The sequence below is a fragment of the Choloepus didactylus genome, chromosome 14, assembly GCF_015220235.1.
Source record: "Choloepus didactylus isolate mChoDid1 chromosome 14, mChoDid1.pri, whole genome shotgun sequence".
In the NCBI taxonomy this organism is placed as follows: Eukaryota; Metazoa; Chordata; class Mammalia; order Pilosa; family Megalonychidae; genus Choloepus; species Choloepus didactylus.
This window is the reverse complement of record NC_051320.1, coordinates 80,416,046-80,429,436: the sequence shown is the minus strand read 5'-3', so window position 1 is coordinate 80,429,436 and position 13,391 is coordinate 80,416,046. Positions and strand designations below refer to the sequence as shown.

Here is a 13,391-nt window from a genome sequence, read left to right as displayed (position 1 = left end):
CCCCGGGAGTAAGTCTCTCCACCAGAATTATTAGGCAGGAACTGTCTGAAACAACTATTTTGAAACTCAGGAGTCCGCTAGAGTACGGTACAGCATCAGCATCCAGAGAAGACAGGAGGAAGGGGCTGGGAAAGACTAGTAAATTGCATTCTCCATGCAGCTGGTAACTGGTGCCCATCCCCCCAATTCTCATGGCAGACCTCAGTGTCATACAGACACTGACTAGCTCCCTGGTAACAGAAAGGGACACAAAAATCCACTTCACCAAGATCAGTGGTGGGCATGGCCAATTGCTGATTGCAGCTTTAGGTTAGCAACATTAGCTATCAGCTGGGACCCCAGCTCTGAGAGCAGCCATTGTTCCAACCTGCCCTGGACAAATGCAGCCAAGGAGACTTAAAAGACTATGCTTCCTTAGGACTGCAGGGGACAATTCAAGGACTGCATCTGCTGGGTAGGTCAAGAAAGAGCCATTTTGGCAAGCCTTAAAAGATGCTCCCGACACCCTTTCCTGAACCCCTCCCCAGGACAGTTTGGAGTGAGTCTGTGCCCTCGTCCTGGGTCCCTGGCCTTTTCCCAGGGCTGGGAAAAACTGATTTGTGAAACTCCTCTCTGGAGTGCCCCACCTTCCCAGAATTTGTCTCCAGGCAAAAACAGTTTGAGACTACAAGGAAAGCAGTGTAAGAAATTACTAAGGGGACAGACTGGGGCAAAGGATTACCTGATTTAAACACATGGAAGAGGGAGAAGGTCTGTCTCCTGGGAAAGAGGCAGCATTCAAACTGCTGTAAACAGGGAAACGCCAAAGCAACTAACAAGTACAAACCCAGGATACGACACAGGCCCAGAAAAGACAGGGAGAACACTCAAGAAAATCTGTCATATCACCAGGTGGTAACAAAACAAGAAACAAGACCTCTCAGGGACTAAATCCAGAATTAACATTTTAAAATATTAAAATGTACAGTGTGCAAGAACTGTACAAAACAGGTAAACAGGAAATGATGGCCCATCAAAAGGAAGAGTAAAAATCCAGAAAACACCAAGACCAGACTCTGGACATACTGAACAAAAACTTTTAAAAAATGATTTTAAAAGTGCTCAAAGACATGAAGGAAAATACAGAGAACTAAAGGCTATCAGAAAAATAATGAATGAACAATATGAGAATCTTAGGAAAGAGACATTTTAAAAGGGAATCAAACAGAACTACAGGAGTTGAAGATCACAATAATTGAAATGAAAAATTCCCAGGAGGGAAAAAATTCCCAGCAGACTGGAGATGGCAGAAAAGAATCAGCGAACTCAAAGACAACTGAAATGAGTCAGGCTGAGAAGCAGAAAGAAAAAATTATAAAAAGCGAAAACAGCCTAAGAGACCTCAGGGATACCATCAAACAACAATATCTGCATTATGGGAGTCCCAGAAGGAGAAGGAAAAAAAAACAGACAGAAGAAATACTCAAAGAAATAGTGACAGAGAACTTACCAAACTTAGCAAAAGACAGGAATATGCACATCCAAGAAGCCCAGAGAATGCCAAACAGTATAAACGTGAAAAAAAAAGACACTCCCCAAAATTTACTGATCAAACTGTTGGATTTAGGGGACTAGGAGAGAGTTCTGAAAGTTGCAAGAGAAAAACAATGTGTTATGTACAAGGAATCCCAGTAAGATTGTGTGCTTTCTCATCAGAAACCATGGAGACAAGGCGGCAATGGGTTGAAATACTTAAAGTGCTGGAAGAAAATAACTACCAACCATAATTTTATATCTGGCGAGACTTTCTTTCAAAAATGAGGGAGACATTAAGACACTCCCAGATAAACCAAGGGAGTTCATCACTGCTAGACCTGCCCTAAAAGCAATACTAAAGGAATTTCTTAAGACCGAAAGGAAAGGACACTAGACCTAAAGAAATAAAGAACTCCCCAGTAAGGGTAACCATTTCAGTAATTATAAATATCAGTACTATTGTACTACATTTTTTGGTATATAATTCCACTTTATTTCCTACAGTTGCAAGAATGAAAATGCATAAAAAATAATACATCTATAGTTTAGGGTATATAATATACAAAGATATAATTGCTAATGAGTACCCAAAATAGGTGAGGAGACCATGGGGTATAGGAAATATATGTGTATGCTACTGAAGTCAAGTTGGTATCAAACTAAATATGATTCTCATATATTTAGGATGTTAAATTTTAACCTCATGGAAATCACAAGGAAAATACATGGAAAATATATCCAGATAGAAAGAGAAGGCACTCGTATGGTACAACACATAATTATAAAAGTAGGCATTAATGGAAGAATTGAGGGACAAAAAAAGGTATAAGACTTAAACAAAGGCGAAATAGAAAAAGGGCAGAAGAAAGTCCTACATCATCAGTAGTGACTTTAAAAGGTAAATGGATTAAACTCTCCAGACAGCAGAGATTGGCAAAATGGATTAAAAACCATGACCCAATATAAGCTGTCTGCAAGAGACTCGACTTAAATTCAAAGACATAAGTTGAAAGTGAAAGGATGGAACAAAACATAACACGCAAGTAGTAACCAAAAGATAGCTGGGGTACCTACAAACTATTATCAGATACAACAGACTTTAAGGCAAAACAGTTATGAGGGACAAAGATGATCATTATATACTGATTAAAAGGTCAATTCAACAAGAAGACATAAATATATATGCACCTAACAGCAGAGCCCCCAAATATAGGAAACAAATATTGACAGATTTGAAGGGAGAAATTGACAGTTCTACATTAATAGATGAGAGTTCTGAACTAATTATTTTGGCTGCATAAACCAAGTGAATTAAGATGGGCCAATAATAAAATTAAAAATTCCCAAAGGTAAGGATGGTAAACCAAAGCAGTTTGCATTTGTGGATTTCAAACATGAAGTATCTGTTCCTTATGCAATGAATCTGCTTAATAGACTCAAACTTTTTAGAAGGCCCATCAAAATTCAATTTAGGTCAGGAAGTAGCCATGCCTCACAGGATGTCAGTTTGTCTTATTCCCAGCATCACAACGGAAATTCAAGCCCTACCTCTACATCTCCTAGCAGCACTGTTGATAATAACTAATAACATGACTCATCAACACAGATAATTCAGAGATCCTTCTCTTCTCCAGAAAATTTTTAGAGACGAGCTGTGATGAACAGTGCTTTGAGGCAGGTGTCATATGGAGGAACATTTGGTTCTCCACATCTGGGTCAATCAGGATTTTCCCCAGTAGTTTAGTCACATAATCATTCTTAGAACCAGTCTTCAAGCTCCCAGTGGCGCCAAGATACATTACTATCACAGCATAAAGTCAGGCAGAATGCTCATCCCTACATAGCAGATACACATTATAGCCATGAACAGTGTTACAATGTTCCTGGTTCTGACCACCATTACAGAGGAAACAGATGATTTCTTTTATGAAGACAGGACTCATGATGGCTGGAGCCATGACTATGAAAACAGAAGAGACAATAGTAGAGATGGAAAATGGCACTCACTCAACACAAACAAGTATTAAAAAAACATTTCCTTCTTATGGGGTCATTTTAGGCCCTCTTGGCTAGGTTTGTCTGGAGAAGTTTAGTTGAAAAAATGTACAGAGCAGCTTTACAAGTTGCCACATTTCTTTAAAAATGTTTTTAAAACCTAGAGCAAGTTTAATGCAGAAATGAGAAAAATTGTGGTTCCAGTTTTATTACATTAATAACTTTTTCATCTCAGGGTTTTATGAAGAGGAAAGGGTTTCATGCAAGAGTGCCACAATTTCCTAATCATTTTAGACCATTTAGGAAGGGGTGAATAGTATTATTTGGTTGTGTTATAGAACAAATAATTTAATTATTTGTAGTCTCTTTGTATTACAAGAAATTTGTTAGTGAATCAGATTTGGGTTTGTATAATAGAAAACATCCAAGTTAGTAGTCTGAAATGGCTGTCAGTATTTTGTTAATAAACTAGAAAACAACTTCAGTGATTCATTTTATTAACATTATATTTGAGAAAACTTAGTAGAATTTTGGGATAAATAATATTGTTTAACTTCTTAGAGAATTTAAGTACATGTTCTGTGATAAATTCTTTTGAGTTTTACCTTAATTGGACATATTAATGGAAATTTACATATATCATTGTTTCATTCTAAAATTTTAAAAGAGATTTTTCATTTAATCATGTTTGATGTATGACTGAACTCAGGAAGTTAAATGTCTTCAGATGTACAGTTTTACATTAGAAAAGCACAGCATTAGCATAAACCCATTTTTTCAGGAAGAAAAATGTTTAAATGCATGGTCAGATAAAATGGTAAAATGTTTTACTGAAAGTCTACTTTTTTGGGGGAAAAGATTCATGAAGTGCTGTTTCTGTCACTCACATTTTTAAAAGTTTAGCATTTTCAAAATTCCAGGACATGTGTAGAAGTACACATTTATTGTACAGGTTGCTTTTCTTTTTGAACATTTGAAAGAATTTAATTTCAAGTATTCCTGATGTAAACATTTAAAATTTCATTTAACAAAACCTTTATGTATCAAGATAATACTGTCCCTTTCACTGTGGATTATAAACTTGTTTATAAAAATTTGTTCCTTGAAAAAAAAATGGATCGAACATCTAGATGGACAATCAATAAGGAAATGCAAGATGTGAACAACAATGTACACCAACTAGACCTAACAGACATAACAAAACATTTCACCCAACAACAATGGCATTCACATTCTTCTCACATCCACATGGATCATTCTCCAAGATAGACCATATCTTAGGTCACAAAACAAGTCTCAAATTTAAAAACATCAAAATCAAACAATATATCTTCTTTGGCCACAATGGAAGGAAGCTAGAAAGGGAGAAATGGAAACTTCACCAATGTGGAAATTAAGCAACCATGTGATAAAAAAAGAAATCTCAAGGGGAATTAGGAATTACATTGAGGAAAATGAAAATACAACATACCAAAATTTATTGAGATGCAGCAAAGGCAGCACGGAAGGAAATTTATAGCTCTAAATGCTTACATTAAAAAAAGACTTCCAATTAGAAACCTAAGCTCAAAACTGGAAGAACTAGAAAAGGAGCAAACTAAACCGAAAGCAAGCAGAAGGAAGGAAAGGAAGGAAAGACTATAAGAAAGGTAAATGAAATAGAGAACAAAAAAACAATAGCAAGAATCAACAAAACCGAAAGTTGGTTCTTTGAAAAGAGCAATAAAATTGACTGACAAAGGAAAAAGACACAACTAAAATGAGAAATGAAAAGGACACTTACTACAGATCCCACTGAAATTAAAAGGACTGTAAGAGGATACCATGAACAACTGTATGCTAATAAATTAGATAATCTAGATGAAATGGACAGATTCTTAGAAACACACAAACTGCCTACACTCACTCAAGAAGAAATAAATCTCAACAAACCAATAATTATTAAAGCGAGTAATAACAAACCTCCCAACAAAGCAAAGCCCAGGACTGGATGGCTTCATAAGGAGATCTTACCAAGCATTCTAAGAAGAGTTAACACCAATCCTGCTCAAACTCTTCCAAAAAATCGAAAAGTAGAGAATACTCCCTAATTCATTCTATGAGGCTAACATCACCCTCATACTAAAGCCCGATATATATATATACCACAAGAAAAGAAAATTAGAGACCAATATCTCATGAATATAGATGGAAAAATCCTCAAAAAAATTACCATAAACGGAATCCAACAACACATTCAAAGAATTATACACCATGATCAGGTGGGATTTACTGCTGGTATACAAGGTGGTTCAAAATAAAAAAATTGATGTAATACACTACATTAACAGAATGAAGGGGAAAAAAATGAGCATATCAATTAATGCAGAAGAAGCATTTGACAAAATCCAGCACCCTTTCTTAGTAACTAGGAATAGAAGGAAGCTTGCTCAACATGATAAATGGCATATATGAAAAGCCCACAGCTAACATCCTACTTAACAGTGAAAGAGTGAAAGTTTCCCTCTAAGATCAGGTACAAGAAAAGGATGCTCAGTGTCACCACTGTTATTCAACATTGTATTGGAAGTTCTTGCCAGAGCAGTTAGGCAAGAAAAAGAAATGAAAGGCATCTAAATTGGAAAGGAAAAAGTAAAACTTGCCTTATTTGAAGATGACATGATCCTATATACATAAAATCCTGAAAAATCCCCAACAAAACTCCTAAAGCTAATAAAATGATTTAGCAAAGAGGCATGGTACAAGATCAACACCCAAAAATCAGTAGTGTTTCTATATGCAAGCAATGAACAATCAGCAGAAGAAATCAAGAAACAAAATTCCATTTATGATAACAACTAAAAGAATCAGATATCTAGGAATAAATCTAACCAAGGATATAAAGGATTTGTACACAGAAAACAACAAAATGTTGCTAAAGGAAATCAAAACCAACCTAAATAAATGGAAATATATTCCATGTTCATGGATTGAAAGATTAAATATAGTTAAGATGTCAATAGTACACAGCGATTTACATATTCAACAGAATCCCAATCAGAATTCCAACAATCTTCTTTACAGAAATGTAAAAGCCAATCACCAAATTTATATGGAAGAGTAAGGGAACCCTAATAGCCAAAGCCAGCTTGAAAGAGAAGAATGAAGTTAGAAGACTCACTCTTCTTGATCTTAAAACTTATTACAAAGCAACAGTAATCAAAACAGCATGATACTGGCACAAGGACAGACAGACCAATGGACTAGAATTGAGAGCTCAGAAATCAACCCTTAAATTTACGGCCAGCTGATTTTTGACAAGGGGGTATGCACAGACCACTCAATTAGGAAAGAATAGTCTCTTCAACAAATGGTGCTACAAAGATTCAATATCCATTTGCAAAAGAATGAAGGAGTTCCTACCTCACACCTTATACCAACTTCAACTCAAAATTAATTGAAGACCTAAATATAAGAGCCAGAAATATCAAACTCCTAGAAAACAATATAGGGAAGCATCTTTAAGCCAGACACAGAAGAACAAATATTGTATGATCTTGCTGATATGAAGTAATTAGCATAAGCAAACTCCTAGAGTTAGAATCTAGAATATGGGTTACTAGTTTTTGGATAGGGAATAGGGAGTTAAGGCCTAAAATCTACAGAGTTCCTATTTGGAATAATGAAAGTGTTTTGGTAATGGATGGTGGTGATGGTGGCACAACATTGTGAACGTAATTAACAGCACTGAAAGACACATCTGAATGTGGTTAAAAGGGGAAATCTTTGGTTGTATTTATGGTACTAGAATATTTTTTTTTTTAAATCCATAAAACTGCACTACACAGTGAGCCCTAAATTAAGCCATGGACTATAGTTAATAGTAGTTATAAAATTTTGCTTTCATCAATTGTAAAAAATGTACCACACCCAATGCAAGGTAATAACAATAGGGTAATATATGGGAATCCTGAATTTTATGCATGATTGTTCTGTAAATGCACAACTTTTCTAATAAAAATACTTTTTAAAGGATTTTTATGCTTTGAGATTCATGCCAAAATGTTTACAGAAGAAATGACAATATTTGGAATTTCCTTCAAAATAATACAGGAGAAGTTGTGTAGGTAAATAGATGGGACAGGACTGGGCATGGGTTGATGATTGATGGTGCTGTGTGACAAGTACAATGGCATTTTATATTCTACTTTTATGTATATTTGAAATTCTCCATAATAAAAAAGTGGTAAGAAACAAATACTAAAATTTAAAATGGAACATGAGAACAGTAATGGTCATTACCACAACATGTTATATAGTAAACCATCCCAAAATTCATTGGGTTACAGGAAGCATTTTCATACCCATGGGTCTTTAGGTTGCTAAAAGAGGCTCTGCCACAAGTTACACATTGGGTTCAGGTCTGTGCTACATGGTTTCATTCTGGGCACCCAGGCTGAAGAGAGAACATCTACTCAGTGCACACTACTCTCAGCACATCACCAGAATGCAAGCCAAATCACATTTCAAGCTTATGGCCTTGCCATGCCATTGGCCAAAGCAAGTCTTGCCACCAAGGCCAAATTCAAGAAGAGTTCATTGTTCCGACCAAGAGACCATGCAAGGGTGTAGTAGATACATAATTCTATTAAATGAAAGTGAAGAATTTGGACCTATAATCTAGTCTGTCTCAGACTGAAAATGAAAAGTCAAAGGAAACAGGGCCTAGCAGGAAAATTCAAGAGGCCTAAAATTTGACAAGTCCCAGAATGAGATGGGGAAAATGAAACAAGAAAATAACTTTTCCCCATAATATTTTCCAAGAGTTTGGAGGGAACAGCTTCTACAACAGAAGGGTCCAACTGCCCTAACGGATGAAAAAAGACATACCTGGATACATCATCATGTAAGTTTCAGAACATTAATAATAATGGAAGATCCTAAAAGCTTCTAGAAAGCCGTAAAAGGACACCTACAAAGGAATGAGAATCAAAATCGCATTTCCTTACTAGTTTTTCATTTTTTTGCCTTCTTAAATGCAAATAATTCTAACAGTAATTATGATTTCCATCCTTTGGGAAAATTGTTTCTGATTAGTAAAACATGATCTTTGAATGGCTAATGTGGATTCCTTCACAACAGTGAATCCCCGTGTATTTGGCTCAGAAAGGAATTGATGTACCTTCAAACTCGGCCTTATAAATACCTCTAAATTATCCAAATAACAGAGAGGCAAATGAATTATTTTAAAAAGTTAAATATTACTTACACTGATACAGAAAAGCTATTGGAGAATCAACTGATAAACATAAAAAATTGCATCCACTTAAAGGCAGACTCTGATTGGAATTTATCTTAACCTTCAATCTGTGAAAGGTAAGGATGCAAACAAATATTTTCTGATGGGATAGGAAATATAATGCCAGTGTGTCCAACCCAAGTTTTGTCATTGGGTTTTGGATTAGTTTTGCAGTTTGTTTTAGGCATTAATAAATATGTAAAAAGCTATTCATGAAATGCCATCTTTGTGTGTATGTACTATTATATATATTATAATGTAAATATTATATATAAATATGTATTATTTTTTTAAGCTCACTGAAAACTGAAGCTAATTTGGAAGTTTTGAAGTCAATACCTAGTGAAAAGTTAATGATTGAGACTGGTAAGTTTGTTTTTAAATTTTTAATTTTCTTATTAAACCATGGAAAAGGTAGAGAAACAGTTTTGACTGTTTACTGTTAAAGTGAACAAATAATCATTTTAAAACTCATATTCAGCAATTATAATTTTAAGAAGACCTTTGGCGATTTGATGTCAATTGATGGAAAATATTTATGCAAGTGATTTGTTTAATTTTAGAAGTCTGACTAAGCCAATATTTATTAGGTGGTAACTAAGTATTTAGGTTCTAGTTATGAATATTTAATTCAACAAGTCTTGACTAAGCATTTCACCTCAGGATTTCAAAAACTGTTCAATTAGAATTTAATACTATAATATAATGATTTCATTCAATAGCACTTAAAGAGCAAAACTTTAAAATTGGTTTTGTGTAAGAATTTTAAGAATTAATCTTTTGCTGCCTAAAATAAAAAAAAGGATAAAAACTAAATATATTTAAACCCTGGAACTCAAGGCTCTTCTTATACCACAGACCTGGAGAAATCAGATTTATTTCCTTGGCAGTCATGAAAACTAAGTATTTTTATTAAAAGTATAACGCTTGTAAAATGTGTAACCTATTATATAATTCAATCCTGTATTAAAGAAGTAGTTAAGCGAATAACCCACTACTCAAAGCCACTGTTTCACATTTAGTAGAGGCAATATAGAAATTTAAATGTTTTCACATTACAGTTTTTTTTTGTTTAGATCTGTTTTTAAGTATGCCATAATCTAATACGTTAGCAAAAAAAAAAAAAAAAATCCTGTGAAACATCTAAATTTTTATACAATTCAGAATTTTATTTTTTTTTTAACTATTTTCTAGTACATTAATTTTGTGGCTTATATTTTACAAGTTATATATTAATTTGATAATGTTGATTAGAAAACCATTTTTAAAAGTTAAATCCCTTAAGAGACACTTCCCTTTGCTTAACTCTAGATGCACCTTGGTGTGGAGTCAAAAGTACACATGCTGGGTCAAAATACATAAAAACTTCATTTCCTACCAAAAAGAAGTGGGAAAAAGGGCATTGTTTGAAAGACAGAAATGAACCCTGTCATATAATGTAAGTATATTGTTTGCATGATCTTCAAAAACACTAATAAATAGTAAAGTCACCTACCAAATGCCACTTATAAAATGAACTCAAGGGAAAGAATTAATGAGGTATTAAATATTTGTGTCCCAGTGAAGTTCAGGTCCAAGACCACTATTATAGTGATATGAAGGAAATAAATGCTCTCTCTACTCCTCTCAACCCAAAGTGATTTTATTGCAACAGTGAGAAACCGATGTGATTTTGGTCACTTGTCATTTTGTAGGAGAGGGAAATGATCTTAAAGCTATACACATAATCCCTTTGTGGTTTAAGTTATATTCTCATGCAACTTCCCTGGTGATGTTTATAAAAATGCAACCTTAACAGACCTTTTTGTTAACAGTATCTGTATTTTAAATGATTTGACAAACTGAATAAATCTAAGAAACAGATTATTTCTTTAAGATTCTGAGCAAAAAAGGGAATAGAGAGGATTTCCTTTTCCAACCAAACAACAAAAGGCAGAACCTTATAGAATTTCACTTCCTAAAAAGCAGTAATTCGAATTGTTTTTTTGAGTATAAAATAACTGCATGTATAGAGAAAAGAGACTGTTATCCATCTGTTTAATGGGGTCATCATCAAAATTGTTTGCAAATATAGGTAATTTAAATCTAGACTGCATCAATCTAATATAGTTTGTCAGTTCAAATAATTGGGCATATTTATAATAATTCTTAAAAATAAATATTGGTTACTAATTCCTTCCATATGCACCATGTTTTTTTTTTAAGTATTTTTAACAGTTAAATCGTATTAGGTAAGTCAAAATTAAATTCAGCAGGCAGGTAAGTGAAGAATTGTTCTATAAAAATAATTTGAAAGTTTTTTTTCCTTTATTAACATGCTGGCCTTGGCAAAGACTTTAAAACTAAATGCTTTAAAACTCATACATTGAAGATGATTTTTAAATTCTGGTCGGTAAAGAATCCTTTGCAATTTTTATGAAATGTAGGTAACTTGCAAATTCAGTCAGGAGACAGTATTTCTGAGTAATTCTTCGGCAACTTAAAAGGACACAACAGACAAAGAAACTGGTATTTTTGCCAGCAACCAATTTAGAGGAAGTAGTTGCCAAGGGTGTATCCAAGTCAGTTGTCTAAATTGTCTCACATAGGTGAAATTACAGCTGTTGACTTGAACTATAAATTTTTAAGACCAAATTTCAAGGCATTTTTAAATGGAAACATGAATACCAACTCTTCACATTTCAAAAAATACACTTGCCCTTAGTGTAGTGCTAATTACTAATTAGCAATTTAATTCCTACTTACCGAAGTCATTTTTATCATCTTCCATTCCACTGAGTTTTACGTTGTAATCATTTGTCCAGAGGTCTTTCCTCTGTTAGATTATGAATTCCTTAAAGCAGAAGTTTTGGAGCTGCCATCATGACAGGAAAGGTGCATGTGACTAAGGCTACACAGAAGAATCAAAACAGCCCCTACCCTCATTCATCCACCAGATTGGTAGGTTGAGACACACTGTGCCAGGCACTGTGGATAAAGCATCAAACAAGTCAGACAGGGACAGCTGCCTTCCTGGAGCAAACAAGCAGATGAATTATAGTCTACAATGGTAGTAGTTACAGAGGTATATACAACAGGGACCAAAGAATATAGCAGCTGCCTGCCTTGAGGGGAAATAGAACTTTACTGAGGAGATATTTCAGTGTTCTCTAAGCATGACTGGGAGTTAGGCCAAAGACAAACACCTTGAGCAAAGGCAAACTGTAAAAGGGCCTGGCTGATCCAGGGAGACAATGAGTTTAGTGTGGCAGAAAGTAGGCTACAAAGGGTAAGCAGAGGAAGAAAGTCTGGGAAGGTTATAAAGTGGGGCTAGAGAATGAGGGCTCTTTTTTACCAACCTTAGTAGTTTAGATTTTATCACAAGCCAAAGGGTTTGAAGCAGAAGTGGCAGGTCTTTTTTAAAACTCTACTGGCATCAGTGCGGGGGGAGGACTGGAATGGCAAGAAGGGTGGCAGGAATCGTGAAAATCTCGTACATCCTGTGTCTGCAGTAAGCACCTGAATTTGATTACTGTTTGCATGACTAAAAACCTGTGACTAGTGTAAAAATGCCACATTAAACAAAGTAAGCCATTGCATTCTCAGGTCACTAAACTTCTTAAAATATCTGCAGCTTTTGGCTACTTGAAAAGATTGCCATAAACTTTGTAGTATCAGACTTACTAAAAGAGAATGTTCCCACTAAGCACCAATGGACTTCTCATTTTGTAGTTTCACATAAGCAGTTTCTACATCTGAATAAGGTGATTTTCCTATACAATGCAATCTTAGCAAACCTGTGGTGAACTTCCAGATTTTATACCATCAGCACTACTTATGAATTCCAATTTCAAGAAAAGCTGGAATTTCATTCATACAGAGGAAAACTTGTTTTAGTACTAAGATAATTGGATTTTTAGAGTCCTACCTGAAATGTTAATAGTTTTGATTTAGCATATTTTGACTGTCAAATAACAAAACTTTAATAGTGAGTTCATTCAGTATATTTAAGTGAACCTTTTTGCACCACTATTGCAGAACCAAAAAAATTCCAGTTAACTCTGAAATTTCTTTTCCTAATTCTTTTAGGTGTTTACATTTGAGATACCTATTAATTAAGGAAATGAAAGCTTAAGAAAGGATATTTAAATGTTTAATTTTTAATTTAGAATTTTCTAATGCATTTGTAAAAAGTACTCTACCTAAATGATATTGCTAGAAAATACTACTACTAATTATCCTTCTAGGCAGAGAAACTGAAAGATGGACACATAGGCTGTTCTCTTCCTTGAAGGAAAAAAAGTACAGGGACAGAAAGCTCTATCCCATTTCTCCCTCTCATACCCTCCCCAACCCACCCCCCAAATAACAATAAATTATGTCACAGCTTCCTTTGCTGTCATTGTGCCAGTGATCAATCAGCAATTTCCTGCTGTTTCTAAAAGACTGGTTCTCTAAGCAGTGGCTTTCAAACTTTGATTGCTACCCCCCACAGTACAACTTAAATTATGACTCAGTACACACATACATATATAAAACCCAAACAGAAATGAAACAGTACTTACCCTTCTGAAGTCAGAATAGTTTTTCTTTTAATTTTTTAAATCTTCAGAACCCACTAATG

The 13,391-nt window shown here is 34.6% G+C and overlaps 1 protein-coding gene and 1 long non-coding RNA gene across 7 annotated transcripts in view; one reads left to right on the top strand and one right to left on the bottom strand.

Moving 5' to 3' along the window:
• LOC119509441 overlaps positions 1–13,115 on the bottom strand; it is a 35,434-nt gene extending 22,319 nt beyond the window's left edge. Inside the window, exons 1-2 of the long non-coding RNA XR_005211702.1 lie at positions 11,534–13,115; positions 8,380–8,461 (exon numbers count right to left, since the gene is read on the bottom strand). This is a non-coding gene — a long non-coding RNA (uncharacterized LOC119509441). The remainder of the gene's footprint in view (positions 1–8,379; positions 8,462–11,533) is intronic.
• Positions 1–13,391, top strand: part of TATDN1 (TatD DNase domain containing 1) — a 49,867-nt gene that overhangs the window by 35,944 nt on the left and 532 nt on the right. For all 6 annotated transcript variants that reach the window (XM_037803457.1, XM_037803456.1, XM_037803461.1 and 3 more), the window contains 2 exons: positions 9,084–9,154; positions 10,100–10,226. In XM_037803457.1, the coding sequence (XP_037659385.1) occupies positions 9,084–9,154; positions 10,100–10,226 (198 nt within the window). The remainder of the gene's footprint in view (positions 1–9,083; positions 9,155–10,099; positions 10,227–13,391) is intronic.